Source organism: Coloeus monedula (genome assembly GCF_965178545.1).
Source record: "Coloeus monedula genome assembly, chromosome: 1".
NCBI lineage: Eukaryota > Metazoa > Chordata > Aves > Passeriformes > Corvidae > Coloeus > Coloeus monedula.
In genome coordinates, this window is record NC_138781.1 from 121,289,492 (window position 1) to 121,304,595 (window position 15,104).

At 39.0% G+C, this 15,104-nt stretch overlaps 1 protein-coding gene across 1 annotated transcript in view; it reads right to left on the reverse strand.

Moving 5' to 3' along the window:
* Window positions 1-697: 697 nt before the first annotated feature.
* The window catches only part of TOX (thymocyte selection associated high mobility group box), a gene marked incomplete at both ends in the record, with an annotated part of 217,623 nt that continues 203,216 nt past the window's right edge, over window positions 698-15,104 (reverse strand). Inside the window, 3 exons of the mRNA XM_082277198.1 lie at window positions 698-734; window positions 2,122-2,273; window positions 11,073-11,459. Of these exons, the coding sequence (XP_082133324.1) occupies window positions 698-734; window positions 2,122-2,273; window positions 11,073-11,459 (576 nt within the window). The remainder of the gene's footprint in view (window positions 735-2,121; window positions 2,274-11,072; window positions 11,460-15,104) is intronic.

A 15,104-nucleotide genomic window follows, 5' to 3' on the forward strand; every position in this document is an offset into this window, starting at 1 on the left:
ACAAAGCCAATATTTTTAATTAATATAATTTGGGACTATTTTACTTTTTTCTCCAAACACTTTGAAAATATAGACTATCAGTCAGTTGTTTAAAAACGAAGTAAAAATATGAATGTTTGCCAATTTTACCCTTATTGTGAAATCAATAAACTGGAATGAGCCAGTTTCAATTACAATTAGCTACAAAAACATTCACATTTTATACTCTAGGAGAGTGTAACATAGATGCTATTTACAAACTTGCTATGACTGCTACATCAAGCCATTTAAAAAGTCTTTAGTAGTTTCATATAAACACCCATTATGAAAAACCAATGGAAAATCCAGGACTTTTATCCGAGACATCTACAGTTGCTAAGGCAGTTACTATCGCAGCACTTCACAGCAAAAACCAACATAAAATCTGAATGGTCCAAGTTTCCTTCAAGGAAGAAGAAAAGCAATGTCCGTTAAAGGATCTCAGGGAAGGGGTGGAAAGGAGAAAGAAAGAGAAAAAATGGGGAAAAAAAAAAAAAAGAAAAGGAAAGAAGCAAGACTATTTTTTCCAGAGTGGGTGACCCACAAGCTCAAATAGTCCTAAGTGCTTAGCAACTTGTATTTTCTAATAAAATGCAGAACTGCCTTGACTGCATAAAGCAATCCATGATGAAAAGACTTCCCTGCATTCCTCAGTGGAAAGGAGAGGTGTTTCAGATTTTCAGGTAAGGTAGAGTGCTTTGTCCCTCTGCATGCCCCTGTTCAAAGAGAAAAAGAACAAATGTGATTTTTTTTTTTACATTTGAAAAATTTTTAGTCATATTCTTCAAAAAAAAAGAAAAAGAAATGAGCCCCACAACCCCACTGCATGTCATTAATTCCAAGCATATCACTGAAGTACAGCTGCATTGCCATGGTAATAACAAGAAAAATCATAGTGACACATGTCACAACCTGGAGACCGCATCTGGCTCTAAAACAGCACAGGACTGGGACATGGGTTTAAGCACTGGTTTGGGATAACCTGCACTAATGGGCTGGCAGCACTGACTGTCAAAAACTGCTTGGATAGAGATGTGGATTTAGCACAGAGCTTGGAATGATGCTCCATAAGCACTCTATACAAAGCAGCCACTTTCCTTAGAAGGCAGGAGAGCTTGGTTACATGAACGTGGGTGTCAGCCACTGATACCTCTGGCATATTTTATTTACTAGTGCAGATATAGCCTGTATCTAAAATGTGTTGGGTTGGCAGGTTCAGGTAAGCACTTGCAAGGGGACAGCAGAAGCTTAGCAAAGATAGGTTTAAGTTCAGGCACATGGATTCACAAAGGCTTTTTTACACAGAGTAGGCATATCTACAGGCATATCTGCTCAGAGAAAGCTGCTAGTGTTGGGAAGTTAACACCCAGTGCACACCTGGAGAGCAGTTCTGGGAACAATGACACATTGCTTTTTTCCAGAAGAGACCAGGAATCAAATCCACAGGTGGCTATGGATTGTTTGACAGAGGACAGTCTATTCAGAGCTGTGTAAGTGTCCATAAAAGTCTGTGGGCTGGACTCCATGACTCTACAAAACCCATGCTGCAGAGAAGCTGGAGGTTGGAAGGATTTACTAACCTTATATTGGGGGCATAGGGCTCCTACAGATATGGTGTTTTGTTTGTCGTTACAGTCATGTGGTCTTCATGCCATTCCCTTCTGTGTATCTTGTATCCCGTTATCAGGCCTGCTTCTCACTGACGTGGTTTTTCATGACCCAGACTAGTTATTTTCATGACCCAGACTAGAAAACAGTTCACGTCATTTGCCTCTCATTGAGGAGGCAGTGATCTTAAAACTTCTTTCTTACTCCTTCTCCCTAAGATTTCAGTTCTGATCTTCTATGGAATGCAAGTTCTCTGAGAACTAGAAAGTGTATGTGCTGAGATAAGGTGACAACAATGTCTAACAAATGTATGTATTGAAAACTTGCCCACAACAGTCTAACTGCTGAATAAATACGTAAATAAATGTGTGCCATCACAGATACACTTCTGAAATGCTGTAGGGAAATGGGCAACAACCCTGTTCCCAAATGCTCTATCATATACTTGTGTCATGAATGTTGCTCAACACAAGGTGGCATTCACTGGCTGCTTACCCATTACTGCAGTAGTCATTATTCCAGTCCACAGTCTGTGCCGGAGGATTTCTGCACCCTGAACGAACATACTCCATTGCTTGGGTAACAACTTGTGCAGCTGTTGATGTTGGGTTGATGATATTCTGATAATCAGGCTGAAGAGTAAATCCCTAGAGGAGAAAACAAGTACATTACAAAGTATGGAAACAAAATAACAGGTTGGGTGCATTAAAAAAAGTAAAAATGCAGTGTGTACTGTGAAATGGTAGACAGTACTTCTTTTCCAGATGTGATTTTGGTTATAAAACCTAAAATAGGCAAAAATATGTAGGTTCTCTCTAAGTTTTAAAATCTTTCTTTGGTTTGAGAAATGAAACACTGCCAAAGCGTTGTTAGCTGTTACAGAGTCACAAGATGGAACTAAAAGAGACAGAGCAGAAACAATTCAAAACCAAGAGAACAACTCAATCAGCACTGGGACAAAAAGGTCTGTTTGCTCCTTAGAGCTTCCATTTAGATTAAACGTAAGCATACACACTAGTCACTAATTCCCAGAATATGCAACAGAATCTTTTTGAAGGATGTAGGCAGCAGGTGGCTGACTGTTTTATTAGACTACACCTATTCACGTATTGTTCTCAAAACCCTTTTTCTTCATTCAGTCACAAAGGGACCATCTGCTGCTTCTTTTATTTGCACTTCTCTCTCAACTAAACGGAAATTCAACCAAAGCTTTTTAACAGTTGTTGGACTAATGTAGTGAAAGTAGCACAGAATAACTTGCTTTTGAAACCAAGGAGACGAGGAAAAAAAAGTGGAAGTTACAAAGAGACATCTAACCTGCTCCCTGAAATATCTGTCATATGAAAAGTCATAATAATTTTTAGCTCTTTTGATATATTCTGATGTTTAAATATTTTCAAACCCAGGAGAACAATCGAAATTTCAAGGCTAGTGTATCTGGTTCACCCTCTACATTGTGTCCCTGTGAAGTAGGAAGAGCTACACTGGGTAAAATCATGGGAATGTTTTATGAAAGCAATCATTGTCTGCTGAAAAAAGCCAGACCAAACTCCTTCCTGGGGCAAGGGCATACAATTCCCACTCAAGTTAACTGGAGGTGTAGCTACTGAGTCAGAAACTGAACTTGCACCAAGATGCCTGGTTTGGAAACTCACTCCTGCCAGCCAAAGCCCACATACAGAATAGACCGAATTAATGCTCATAGCCTTTAGTTTAGTGTTAGTGTGTTGTGTGTGATTGCTTTTCTTACGCAGCCTTCATTAGAACAGGAATTTTGTGGACAGGTGTTTTTTCTGCAGGTGTAAGAAGGCAGCCACAGTACCTTTCGTCGAGATAAATGAATATTTTCAGCTTCCAGTTGGCCCCCTCCATCCACAGAAATTACCTTCCTTCAAATAGAACATCACTTCCTTCTTCTCATCCCTCTTCCTTGGCTATTCCCTGAGGTCCTGCAGGTGTTTTGCCTCTCATGTGCACTGCCACGTCACTTCACTCATCCTGATCATGGATTTTAGTCTAGACCATCAATGAATGCAACTTTGTTCCTTAATCTTTTCCATATGGAGAACACCTTGAGTAACACTTCAGTACCTTAAACACTCTTTGAAGCCTCACTTTGTCCCTGTTGACTCCAAGAAATGGACTATTAGTAGAGAGCAAGTTCACAGCTGAGTTGTGCATCTAGTTGCCATGTTATTTACATACTGCCCTGCTAATGAGATTAAATAAAGCCTTCCCATGGTGGGTTTTACACCCATGGGGACTGCAACCCCCATGCTCTGTACACTGCCTTTTCACCAGGCTCTAAACCTATACAGCAAGCTGAGGAGACAGCTCCCATGCCTGCAACAGATCCAAAGGAAACAGTAATTGAGCTGATTTCCCAATGACTTTAATTGGAGTTTTATGTAATTTGAAAGCAGAAAATTTGGGCTTGTATACCATTGTCATCATTTTTTATACAAAACATCAACCATAAGGCCTTTCTAATTCATCTGTAAGAGGAAACCAACCACAGAAACACATTCTACCCTCAGGCACTCAGATTTACCTTTGGTAGCAAATCCCCTGATCTATCATATATACAAGAAAAACACTATATAGGGACAGTAGCCAGTAGCAAAGCATACAAGTGAGCAGGCACAGAGACGCAAGTACTCATAAAATCATAGAATGGTTTAGGTTGAAAGGGACCTTAAAGACCATCTGGTTCCAACCCCCCTGCTGTGGGCTGGGACAACTTCCACTATACCAGGTTGCTCAACCTGGCCTTGAACACTTCCAGGAAGAGGGAGCATCCACAAGCATGGAATACTTCATTACTCATGAAGCAAGGAGATGGTTCCTCCAAATTAGAGGAAGAGACCACCAGCGCAATATGGACAAATAATAGCTTAGATGTCAGAGAAGGGTCCTGTGTTTTAACTCAGGAGCTGGGTGGGGATGCATTCTCATATTTTTTCAGATTTTCTGTGTGGCCACAGATAAATTGCTTTGGCTCTCTTCCAGCAAAGCACTTGTGCAAGTGTGTTTGGACTGAATTGGTACCTCTCATGTTAAGGTTGGGACTGCAGAGCCAAACTGAATTCTTCTACCTGCAAAATAATGCGTAACAACATTTTCATCTTGTACCTGGCAAGTCTATTTTGTTTACAGCTGCCTGGGACTGGGCCTGTTTCTTAGGACACACTCAGGGGATACATGCTAACATGGCACAGAGGTATCTAAGCCAGGCTGCAGTTCCAGAAGGGTCTCAGTGGTCCCTCTTGGGGGTTGAGGGCTACCAGAATACTTGCATTGTGGGTGATGGAAATCATGCTTGTTAAAGCAAAGTCATTTAAGCAACCTCAACTCAATATGAAGGACTGATAAAGTATGGTACTGTTTAAGATGCAAACAATAATTACTTCAGCTTTTTCATCAACAGAAAAAGCTCTGAAAATATAGATCTGTACAACAGAAGGAAACAGCCTTGTACCAGGCTTGTGGTAAATATTTGGGTATTATTTATGTAAGCCCTTAACAAACAATGATGAAATAAAAAGTGCTCAGAAAATGAGTGCTTCGAGGTCTAATTAAACAATGCTGATTGTTTTTGCATTGTAATGCTCAAGAGAAAATCACCAACTGTTTTGCAACATGCCTAGAATTTTAAATTTCATTTTCTTGTCCCAGATTGAAATAAAAATAGGGAACTTGATAAAGATTAATTCGATGTCAGGAGGGACATTTGCTCTTTAATTAGATTTCTGTAGCCCTAGCAGTTTCGTTGTGCCACTGTAGCAAGTCCTAAAAAGCCTGCAGCAGAACTAAAGAGTGATCCTCATCTCCACACTTTACTAGGAACTAATTTCATTTCCTGCCTGTCTGGAGAGGTATTTTCAACAGGCATCAATGTTTTTGTCTTCACAACTGATTTATTCATCAATCTCAATGTGATATTTTAAACCTTTAAATTACATCCAAATCCTAAAGCATCTGTTTATTACACAAGGAAATTGAAAATCTGTCTGTGTGATATCATACAAAGATTTTTCCTTAAGGTTATAAAGGAAGTTGACAGATATTAATGACTTTTTTTTCTCTTGACCTCATTCGAAGACAAAGCTTAACAAAAAAGAAGAAGAAATCTGGACAAATACAGCAGGTCCCTGAGTATGCTGTATATAAAATATATACCAGAAAAAATGAGGCTATGATTTTTGGCAGGCTATGCAACCATCTTGCTGTATACATTTATTTTCTAAAGGAAAAGAAATACCTAAAATTTGACTGAAATGAGTTATTAAAAAAAATTTTTTAAAAAAGTGACATACATTAATCTTCTGGTGCTTTGTTATGCACATGCACTTGCAGCTATGGTTACTAGACATTAAGGATCTAGTTTTGCTTCCTCTACCTGTGAACTGAAATGGGACAGAGTTGGTAATGGGACTCACCATCCCATGCAATGCTTGGGTGAAGGATTTTGAGTAGGGAAGGTGATGCTTCCAGTAGGGCTACTTAAAAGGGTTCCTTAACAAGGTCTGGGTGTATTTAGGAGGGAGTGAATTCTTGGTCTCCTCACTCTTCACACCAAACAGCACAGTATACAGGCTGGGTAGCAGGGTATGCTCAGAAAGAGGCACAAATGTCTGTGTGAGTAGAGAAAGGAAAGAATGACCTTGCAAGTGAAGACAGGCTGCAGTTTCAGCTGCTGTTTTAGCCTGAACTTTGGAGAAATTGTGTTGATTTGAATGACAAGGGTTAAGAATAACATCATCTAAGCCCAGCTGAGTAAAAATTAAACAGCATGTCAAACCTAAGAAACATACTGGAGAGAAACAACTCTGTATCAGTTTAAAAAATTATACAGTGATAAGATGTGCACATGAGCATTTAATGAAAGAAAAATCACACTCTTCTAATCTACTGTGAGTCTTCCTGTGGGTCAAAAGTGGATAAAAGAAAAACTATGGCACAGTGGATTTTGACTTTGAAAATTAAAACTTTAACATGGCTCCTGTTAATGATATTTAAGAAAAATATAATAAATTTCAGAATTAGAAGCTAAAGATAATTAAAATTCAGGATCTAATTTAAATCTAAATATGAGAATAGAACTAATGGTCATTTTTTTACAGTTTAAAGGATTATAACGGCAAACAATCACCCCAGAAGTCTACAGTAGTGGCCCTTTTTGATTTATTCATTACCTGTTGGAACAGAAGAGAAAAGAGACAAAATAATCTACTTCCCAGAAGTTACAATTTAGATAACTCAAAATAAAGAAAATTGTTTAAAAGGAATTTAAAAATATTTACTAATGCTAGGTATATGACCAAAATGCTAATACCAAAATTTTACATTACATTTCAGAACAATTTGGATGCATTGCATCAGCTGCATACTCCACAGAGTTAATTGATTTTAAAAATAACAGAAATTGTGCAGTCACTGAGGATTTTTGGCTACCAATACTTCTGATTTTCTTGGTGTTCTGTAGTTTTTGTGGATCCTCAAAAGAGACTGCCCTTCTCCAGCTGGCAGTCACTCTTGATTTGGCAGCTGCACACGTGCAGGCAGAGTGCTGGATGTGGAGAAGGACATGCTGTTCCCTGTAGAACCGATGAAGATCAGCTCATTGTTCTGGAAGCAGTGGGAACGGAACTCTCTCCCCAGGTCAGCACTTCTTATTTGTCCCTCCTCAAAGTTTGCACAGAAGAGTTCGTGAATTTCATGCACAACGGTTTTTGAAGAACAGTGCTCCTGCCTGCCAGAACTGAAATCTGGATCTCTCTGTGGTTTTTCTTGGAGTTGGCAGTCCTTCGGACATACTACAAGATGGTCTTTGATATGAAACTATCCTCCTTTTCCTGGAGAAAATGACTGACCAAATGCCACAGAGCCAGAGTTAAAGCAGGGATTCTGCTTGAGAGCAGGGATTCGCAGAGCCTGCTACTGTTGAGTGCCACGCTAGTGAGCCATGAACTATTTCAAAGACAGATGTTTGGGAAAAAAGGAAAAAAAAAAAAGAGAACACAACATTGGTGACTTCTAACATGCCTCCAGCACAGTCTGCAATGAAGGTGCCCAGCCAGGTGAGGACGCCAAGACCTGCAGTAGAAGACTGCTAGGAAGCTGTTGGCAGACTTACTCTTCTGCCTGTTAAGCTTCATGCTGTGGTGTGACATGACAAAATTTGCCTCTTTCTTTCTTATAGTGTATTACTCTATTTAGTGTGAGTAGTGCTGAGGCTTCCAAAGAGGAAAATGACTCTTGTTGCAAGTCATTCTCTAGGGAGTGGTATGATAACTAGTTTCTGTTCTTGCTGCTTGCTTACATGGAGTCTTTGGAAAGGTTTACAGAGGCCACACCTAAGCTTGGAGGAAATAAAACAACTTGAGGGAAGATGAAGTGAAAAAAGTTGACTTAAAGGCAACTATTGCTTCTGCTTTATCAGAATATATATTCTCCCATTCTTCTTGGCTGTCTTTTTACATAGCAAAGTGTTCTACACAGGGACTGAACCTCACATCCAGAGATCCCCTTCCCTCCTCAACATAGGCCAGCCAGAGTGGTGCCTCCTCTTTCTCCTTACAGCTGCTGACTCTGAGCTGCTGGGAGAGCTCCATTTTTCTCCCACTAGATCTTTTCCTCTTTAACAAGCTCTGTGATCAGCAGAGTGTTTGCTTTATTTCGAGCAGAAGGGAGAGCAGAGTCCTTTGACAATTGAGTCAGAAAGAGGCCTTTACTTCCAGGCTGTAGTCTCTTGACTTTTTGCTATTTGCCTCCTGGTGGCCAACTTGTCTTCTGTGTTCCACCACAGTATGAAATCCTGGGGATACTGTTTTCTGTCATTTCTTGACTAAAAAAAGTCATACCTAAGAAACTGAACAGGATACCACTGTTCTGTTCTGTCATGGCAAATCATGGTGTTGTTAGTACACCTGTAGCCCTAAAATATAATATACGTTTTGCTGTATTTAAATTCAATTCACAAACTCTGTAAGCTGTTGTATGCTAAAAAAAACCCCAAACAAATACTCCAAAGAGAAATGGCATAGATTTTCCAGAGCTCAAAAGCTGCATTACTTTAAAGCAAAAGCAGGAGCGTAAGAAATATAAATTGGCTTGCAGATATTACACAGTGCTTAAAGAGTCATGCAGATTGGCGGTGCAGAATTTCAACAAGTAACAAGCACCTTGAGTGAAACAGAAATATCCCACCACAGCATCTTCATTAAAAGCATCAGCTTTCTGACTAAGGAATAGGAGTTAGTAAAAAGCATGAACCTAAAATTTCGTGAGTTTAACAGGAACACAGAGGTACAGCATTTTTTACTTAACTGTAATTGTCCTTAGTTAAAAAAAACTCATCATGATACAGGTCTACATTCTGTTTTCTACAACCAAGTGTCCTGTATTTTCTCTTAAGCTAGAATCAAGTCAACTACATGCCACATATCTCACAGATGACTGAAAATACTTTCAAACAGTGGATGCACACACCTTATGCTACAAGCCTGCAACTTGGCAAAATAAGACATTGGAAGATCCATATTACGTTAGCTTTTCTTTTGTAGAGAGTTTAGAGTAATGCCTAAGTGTTTATTCATACAATAATGGTGTTCTATGTGTAAATATGTAAGTATCCAACATCTGCATTACATCTTTTGCTAGCCCCAACTGTGCTATTAATTCACTAAATAGAGACAGATTTTCCAATCTATTCAGTAAATTATGCCTAACGATTCTGGAAAAGACATAAGGAGTTCTGCACTGGACAAGTAATATACAAATGACACTGAACTTGGCAAACAATCTGAACTTGGAAGATCGAATTACCATGCAATAAAAACTCATTGAAATATAGCTATACGATCTCAACAGGTTGCTGTCACAGATGTAATTTCTCATGTTTGGTAAATGAACCAGAGTATTGCTTTGTGTCTCATTGCTCTGAGCCTTCAGGTTCAACCAGGATTCTGCCAGGCTTAGGATCTCCAGTCACACTCCTGGCTCACCTGCCTAGGACTTCTTCTTGTTAGTTCCAGCTGCCCAGGCCTGGGGTCAGCTCCTGAGCTTCTCTGAGACTTGGGTGTGGCTCTCCTGGGACACTCACACTAATTGCAGGAAAACCTTAATGAATACATGACTCCATATATGTGTTGAGTCTGTTTTCTCTGATAGTGAAAAATTAACTGGACTAGGAAAAAGTTGTGAACACTTTACAAGTTTTCCTTCCTGATTACTCCAAATCACTCTTGAGACTAAGATCAAAGTCTCTGAATAAATCCAAATCATCCTGAGTACACCTTGATTTATCTTCTGAAGAACTAAGTTTATCAGTCCAGATTGCTTTCAACTCTTTTGGGATTTTTTTTTTTCTGCTTTGGAAGATTTCTTTCCCTGTTAAATTGTTCTCCCAGTGAGAAGCTATGGTTTGTGTTCAAGTATTCCCAGCTCTAAAGGCCAATCTTGAGATGAAATATTTCTGGCTTGGAAAGCAAATGCAAATACCTTGTCAGCAAAGGTGAATTTACAGAGAAATTTAAAACACAGAGCAAGTTCATGACTATGTATTACCAGCCAGTACTGACAAGTTTTGTGTGTACAAATTTTGTAGATTCTTGCAATTCCATTCAAAAAATTTTCATTCTAATGCCAATTTTCAAAGCAAGATCTTATTATTGATAGTCACATCTCATACAATACAAAAGGAAATTTTCTCTTACGAAATCAACAGTTTATCTGCTCTCTTAATATCCCTCCATAAGCCTGGAGGGCACAATACCATGGATGGTCTGCATTAATTCAGCACTCGTAGGAAATATATTGAGAATCAACTATCCAAAATGTTCAGAATAGGGAAAAAACCCAAACAAAAAAGCCCCATATTGGGATGGTGAACACAGCCCATTTACTTCCAGTAAAAAGATCTATTTAGAAAAATGAAGCTATGAATGTGGCATAAGGTAACACACTCTTGTTCACTTAATCTAGCATGTTCAACATAACCTGGGTTGCTTTAGGTTCCCTCTGACAGTTCCACATCACAGTCAGCACAGGGATAACAGCATAAGCTATAATTATATCATTTTCTAGACATTGTTTGTATCATTTTCTAGACATTTGTTTTCTAGCCTTTTGTTTGTGAACTGTGATTCCTGAAAACTTAGCATTTCACTGTTTCAGGATACTCACAGATTTGCAGATGGATCTACGGACAATGATGGACATCACTGCTAGCACAAACACTTCTACTGCAGTTTTCCATCTCTAGGTAAACTCATTCATTTGTTCTTGCCCTTGAAAGACTAAACCTATACTACCATGGTTTTGAACCTGCAAAACTAAAGCTAATCTAAATCTCTCTCACTATGCCAACTTTTGGATGACTCCCCTCCCCATGCCCTCCCCAAAAATAAAATAATTCCCCAGAGAAGTGAAAAGCTCCAACTTACTTGCTGCATTGTAGGTGAGTGTAAAGCAGACTGGACCTGCATTGGTAGCTGGTTTCCAATGGACTGCTGCATTGAGATCGGCTGGTGCTGCTGGATGTTGAGATGCTGGTGCAGAGGGGGGCTGATCTGAAGAGGTGGCGGTGGGGACACAGCCATGTTTGCTATGGAAACAGTCACTGGCATTTGGTTGTTGGGCTTGGGCGCTATGTTCCTGGGGATATTGGCATGCATGGCAGTGATGTGAGGATTCATTCCTGGTTGTTGGTGGTAGTGGGAACTGAGGTACAGTGCAGAGTGGGCCTGGGCAGGCCCATGAAACACTGACTGCTTTGAATTCATCATCTGAGGTTGTGGGGAGGCTTTAACATCAACAGGTTCGCTGTAGCTCTGTTGAGAAAAACAAAAATCAGACAATACTTAGAAGCTACCAAATATGGCTGTTCTACCCACCAAAGCCTGTTTAAGAGCCACACCATAGGAAAACATTTACCTGGACCACCAAATTTTCTTTGAAATTGAGTTTGGTTATTACTCTAGAAAAAGAATTAATCCCCTTCACCTTAAACTTTTGTCTTCAACATTGTAAAAAGAAAGTAATTTAGGTCTTTTTTTTCTGGTCTAGCCTGGCATTTTCCTTTTCCAAACTTGGAACTGGCATCACTGATCTAATATCTTACACAACCAAGACAACCAAGCCTGACATATTTTTTCACATAAGCAGCCACGACTATTGTCCTCAGATTTGATGGCCTAGTTGAAAAGAGAATTAGGAGGATGGGTTACAGCAAAACACTGTTGTGATTTTTGAAATGTCTTGTTTTCCCATTTGCAAACCATGGATAAGATCTTCAGGGTCTTTTACAATATGCTTTGATATTGATAATAGTTATTTATCTGTTAGTTAACATGATGAAGAGGCTAAACCCCAGCCTCAGCTGTTCTTCTGCATGGAACAAATACACTAGTTGTTGTGCCAATGCCTTTATTTTGAAGTATTTTGCGTTGGAATGGTACATATTACATAGGCCATGCATTAAGAGAAATAAGAATACTCTGAATAATTCCTCTTTTAGCAAAACATGCTTTATTAATCCAATTCATAAGGCTCTGAAAATTCTGTTTAAAGCTTACGGCTAAATAAATGTTAGACTGCACATGACATAGGGAAGTTATCTTTAGTCTAAAGCTAGATGAATACTGTGTAGAATATTAGAAACTGCAGTTTTATGAAATATTATGGTCTGGCCTGAATTCTTAAAGTTGCTAGTAATAAAACGCCTCAATTAATGAATACGAATTTTAATAATACTCTTTGTTCTAATATTTGTAACTTGCTACATTTGATTAAACTCAGTTTGCTCAATTGTTTTTCATACATTTATTTTCTTAGATATCCTGAGTGATGTATACTCAAATAAATGATGAAAAAAATTAAGTAATAACTCACATATGCTTATAAGTGGGAATCATAATTTGAAGTCAAGTCATACTGGAATTAATAGTCAGTGAAAGGTGAAACATGCTGGAAAAAAATGGCAGAAATGTCCCTCTGGAGAAAGAAGTCACTTTGTCAAAACAAGGCTGAAAGACGCATATATGCCCTTATTCTGTGATCTCCGTGTCATGTTTGCTCAGTTTACAAGTCAGAGTAAGTTTCATGTTACTCTTAGCACTCCAGGGTCAGGGAAGTCTATTTGTATTCTTTCTGAAGGATGCACCATCACCAACAATCAGTTGACCCGTGCGTTACTGAAATTGCTTCATTATCTGCGATGATGAAGATGAGACTGATAACTTCCTTTTCCCTATGTATAACTGCAGTTCCATTAGCAAAAAACCCCTTGTTTTCTCCAGTAAATGAAGGGAAATTAAATGAATATGAAAAAGTTAATGCAAATCTCTGTCTCTGTGGATCTGCCTAGCTCTGCTTGCATGTGGGTGTACACGTGTGCAATGTTTGCAGGATCCAGATGCAGACATAAAAGCCTGAAAGTAGCTGCAAAATCTGCCATTATTTGGGCATTATTTTTAAAGCACTGAATTAATGACATAGATTAATGTTAATGACAACGTGGCAAGTATTTTCCCCCTCTCTTCCCACTTGCATTTTTAGAACACTCTCGTGAGTGTAGAAGCAACAACTGGCAGGTTTGCTGAAATTTCAGCAATTCAGAAGGTTTGCTAATTAGCAACGTGGTTCAAGAGACTCCTCTTGGGTGTCCCAGGCTTATTACACATTACAGGAAGTGTAGGCTGTGTTCTTTCTTGACAGACTTGGAAGTTTTACAGAGAGCATAGTCCCCTCATGAAAACTGCTTGCCTTTCCATGATGTAGCTGGCAGGCTCTGTGTAGCCCAAGCAGGGATAATTGCTCCTGAAGTGTCTAAGGGCAGATTGGTTAAACTAATACTCCTGGTGAGGTGAGTGCTGCAGAAAGCCTTTGCTGACATACTGACAGACACTTATATTTCATTCGTAACTACAAGGATGCTGCCATACACCTCTTTAACAGAGATACAGGGAACCACTCTAATTACTGGACAATTCTCACATAAGCAGTGGATGCATGGCCCATACTGATAAAATTACAGACATATAGGTAGTAACATTTTATCCTTTATGTCAAGAGGAATTGCACAGTCTCTGGTCAGAGATGAATAACACTTGTTATTCTGAGAAGAGCTCTGCAAAGTGATCAAAAGGGACAGTTTCAGTTGTCTCAAGTATTGAATCAACTTTCTATATGTTTCACCAGATCTTGATCCAGTAAAAAGCACAACACTTCAGCTTAAGACCAGGTATTTTGCTGTAACTTAGGACGCTTTAAGTCATATGTGATCTGAAACCAAATGGTCCAATATCTGTGTAAAACACATCAATATTATCAGTTACTGGGAATCTTGATAAATGAACCCATTAAATTCTATACTCCAGCATACTGCACTTTCAGCTTTTTTTCTGCAGCTGGGTCAGAAACACAGATTTTGTACATATTGTTGGAGCTAATAAAATAGGTGATGTCAAGTCTTTCAGATTTGTGATGTCACTTTGCTGTGAAATAAACCAAGAGGCGTATATGATGCATAGGTCACACTATGATTTTGGGCATAATTGCTGCTTTCACAGACTAAAATGGGCATTGTACTGGTCCAGTGCAGCATCGGACAGTCTTAGCCAAGGACTTTTATTATGGGTAAAAATTGGAACTAAGAAAGAAGGGATTTGATTGGCCAACATGGGCTTCAAATGCACAGTCATGCTCCCTAGCTTGCAAGTTGGATTTCAGCCAATTTTCTCTTGACTTATCCAAGGAGAAGAACACAAATAATTCTAAAAGCCCCCACAAACCTCTAATTAATCAGCCCTAAACCAGTACTAATTTATAGGATGAAGTTCTAGGATAAAATTCAGATATATGCAGTGGAGACCAAAATCATAAATCCATACACACAGGCCACCAAACCCTGGGGTTTAGTAACTCCTAAATGCTAAAAAGTCTTCTGCTAGACATGTAGCAAGACCATCTTTCATCACTACTAGCTGAAAAATGGTGGTGTAAACCCACCACTAGAGGGTGACAGAATATTACATTTAGTTAATGGTAGGGGGTGGTATTTTGCACGTACTTATAGCAAACATACATTGGGACAACAAATTAGTTTTTCTTGACAGTCCTTTATACTCTTTGAGTGGCTTATACTTGTTCTGGAGATCAAGGTGAAGCCTTACTCTAAATCTTCAAATTCTTCATAGTCTAAGAGAAGGATTTCCTATGGACCTGTCTTTCCATCTAACATCATCACCTAATACTCCTGCCTAAATTTAAAGAAAAAATAAATCAGAAGGTGAAGACAAGGTAGGTAGGCCAAGGCAATGTAATGCTGCAGAGAAGGTATGACAGCCCTTTAGGCACAACACAAATCCACTTCCCATCCCCTCCCCCCAAAGAATCTGTTGTTTTACTGAAACACAAGTTATAAAAGGGAAGATAATTTTGAAATCCCAACAGAAAGATAATGAAAGTAGAAGAGA